This window comes from Penaeus vannamei, chromosome 17 (assembly GCF_042767895.1).
Source record: "Penaeus vannamei isolate JL-2024 chromosome 17, ASM4276789v1, whole genome shotgun sequence".
NCBI lineage: Eukaryota > Metazoa > Arthropoda > Malacostraca > Decapoda > Penaeidae > Penaeus > Penaeus vannamei.
This window is the reverse complement of record NC_091565.1, coordinates 18,548,460-18,550,959: the sequence shown is the minus strand read 5'-3', so window position 1 is coordinate 18,550,959 and position 2,500 is coordinate 18,548,460. Positions and strand designations below refer to the sequence as shown.

At 32.9% G+C, this 2,500-nt stretch overlaps 1 protein-coding gene across 4 annotated transcripts in view; it reads right to left on the bottom strand.

Moving 5' to 3' along the window:
* The window catches only part of Rab30 (RAS oncogene family member Rab30), a 24,189-nt gene that overhangs the window by 1,665 nt on the left and 20,024 nt on the right, over nucleotides 1-2,500 (bottom strand). For all 4 annotated transcript variants that reach the window (XM_027381407.2, XM_070132013.1, XM_027381405.2 and 1 more), the window contains one exon: nucleotides 1-1,619. This exon is cut by the window's left edge and continues 1,665 nt beyond it. In XM_027381407.2, the coding sequence (XP_027237208.1) occupies nucleotides 1,500-1,619 (120 nt within the window). In that variant the 3' untranslated portion in view covers nucleotides 1-1,499. The remainder of the gene's footprint in view (nucleotides 1,620-2,500) is intronic.

Genomic DNA, 2,500 nt, shown 5'->3' with positions numbered 1-2,500 from the left:
TACAAAACGTATAAATTCCCAGGATACTACAGTCCAAATTCAAGTGCACAGCATTTATCCATACAAGATTCATATACTGTAGATTCACATGCATACAGTGAAAAAACATGCAAATGCAAATGATAACTCACACATTCACAACACATATCCCATACTGCCATGGCATACAAACATACATCCATACACACACATACCCCACCATATAAAGACATAGTAGTAGGTACTACACAATGGTACCATATATGACTGCAAGGGAGGGAAGGGGGAATTCCAGTGGCTTTCAAATTACTAAATGTTGTTAGTGACCATTTCCTATGAGAATATTTATCATATCACAGCCCGATATCAGGAAAAATGATTGAAACCTTAAACATCCTTTGTGACACATGACAAAAAGGAAAATATATCTTCATGAAAGATATCCACCTACCTTATCACATTGTTACTCACATAAATAATAAAATAAAAAATACACCATCTGAGTTTGTGCAAAGTGCAAATAGGAATACTTGCAAAAGATGTCATACCCACATTATAAAGTAAATTAAAGAAAAAGATCAGACAAAAGGTCTAAACATTTATAAACAATTAACCAAATCATGAACTAAACAGTAATCCAGTAACATTTGTGCATTACTTAAATATTATTTATGTAGCACTATAGTATGAAGTGACTAATTATGGGACAGAAAAACTGTACTTCCCTAAGATTATAAACATGCAACAATATACAAACCAGTAAACATGACAGGAAAACCTTCATCAAAGCCTCACATTTCTAGTATTTGAGCATTCTCAAAAGAGTATAATGCAACACTAAAATCCCACAAGAAATGTGTATTTTAACAATGGCTTTCTCTTCCAACTGCTTAAAAAAATATTACAAACGTACAACATATTACCATGAAAATCATAATAATACATCATGGTATGATTAGAGGGAAGATCCAAGGTTTTGGCTAATTTTGCAATCTAAAAAAATAAATAGATAAATATAGTAACCAAAATGCTAAAGCTAAACTTGGTCATTTTATAAGGGTACAATCAATACCCTACTTCAGATAACTGGCAACAAAAAACAAACATCCCTAAATATAACTTATTCCCAACATTGGCAAGATAATAATAACAGCCGTATAGGGCTTTTAATAAATTAATAAACAAAATCTATGAAATTGGCACAATAAGGACCAGAACACACCATTATTTCAATGAAATATATGAAGAGCATTACATGCTATTTATACTTGTTATGAGTCTAAAAAGGATTACAAGCATCCACTCTGCACACCCAGGATTATGAGTATATTATTAGCAATAATGATAATCATAAGCATAGATTCTGCACATAATCTGCTCTCTTTACTTCCATATATGACCAATTAAGACAAATAAATATATAAACCATTTCTATCTCATCATCCTTTAAACTGATGCTTTAAATGGTATCAAATATTTTTAACAAAACATTGCCACACTCCCCCACCCTCCGTATTCAGCTACGTAGTTGACGAAGATATCCACCGCGAACAACAAGCAAATTCTGAGCGAGGTTCCCTCGTTGGTGGCAGAGTGACATTTGACACATCTTGTGGGGACAGATCTCCTACCTTGCTATCCTGTTGAAATAAAAGTAAAAAAATTAATGGGTGTTCATATCTTAATCAACCAGGAAAAAATGCACTATCACCATTTTTTTTTACAAACAGAAGAATGCATATATGCAAAATACAGAGCTACCAAAATCTGTACTCCTGGGTGCTATAATCCAATCAGCCAGAAACATATTTATAGAATAGAAAACTATCACCAAGGATTTATAAAGAAGGCAATCTATCTTTATATATAAATTGCAAACTCAAAAAAAGGCATTAAGTAACAAACAAATAAACATGCAACTGCAGTTTTGTTGCCATTCAGCTGGTTATGTAGAAATAATAAAACTCATCTGGTGCTAAGAAAAAGAAAAGCAAGAAGATTGTGTTACCATGCTCTGTGTTACTGATCTTGAGACACTAAGGCACCCTAGTCAACCAATAATATTCCTTGGAAATTGGAACTAAGTAAGTACAAGCACACACAAACATATAGACAGACATTCATACAGACAGACTGACAGACAACCAGACACACAGACAGACAGACAGACAGTCACACACACACACACACACACACACACACACACACAACTTCTATGAATATATGGCTCTTATCATACTAAAACAATACTGTATTTATACTTCAGGAAGTAAAGAAGACATGCAAAATGTTCTTGTGATGTGTTGCATAACAATTTCTAGTCCTACTTACCTAGAATCTTCAGTTATATATACTTCTAATTGGTGCTAGCAAGGGTAATTAATTTCATGCAAAATGAATGAGCAAAACATACATATCAAGATGCATAAAATCAATTTCATGCTGATTTATCAGTGAATGATAACTACTTACCCTTTCACTATAACAAACATGTATCTTTATGATTATGAGATTTTGTGTC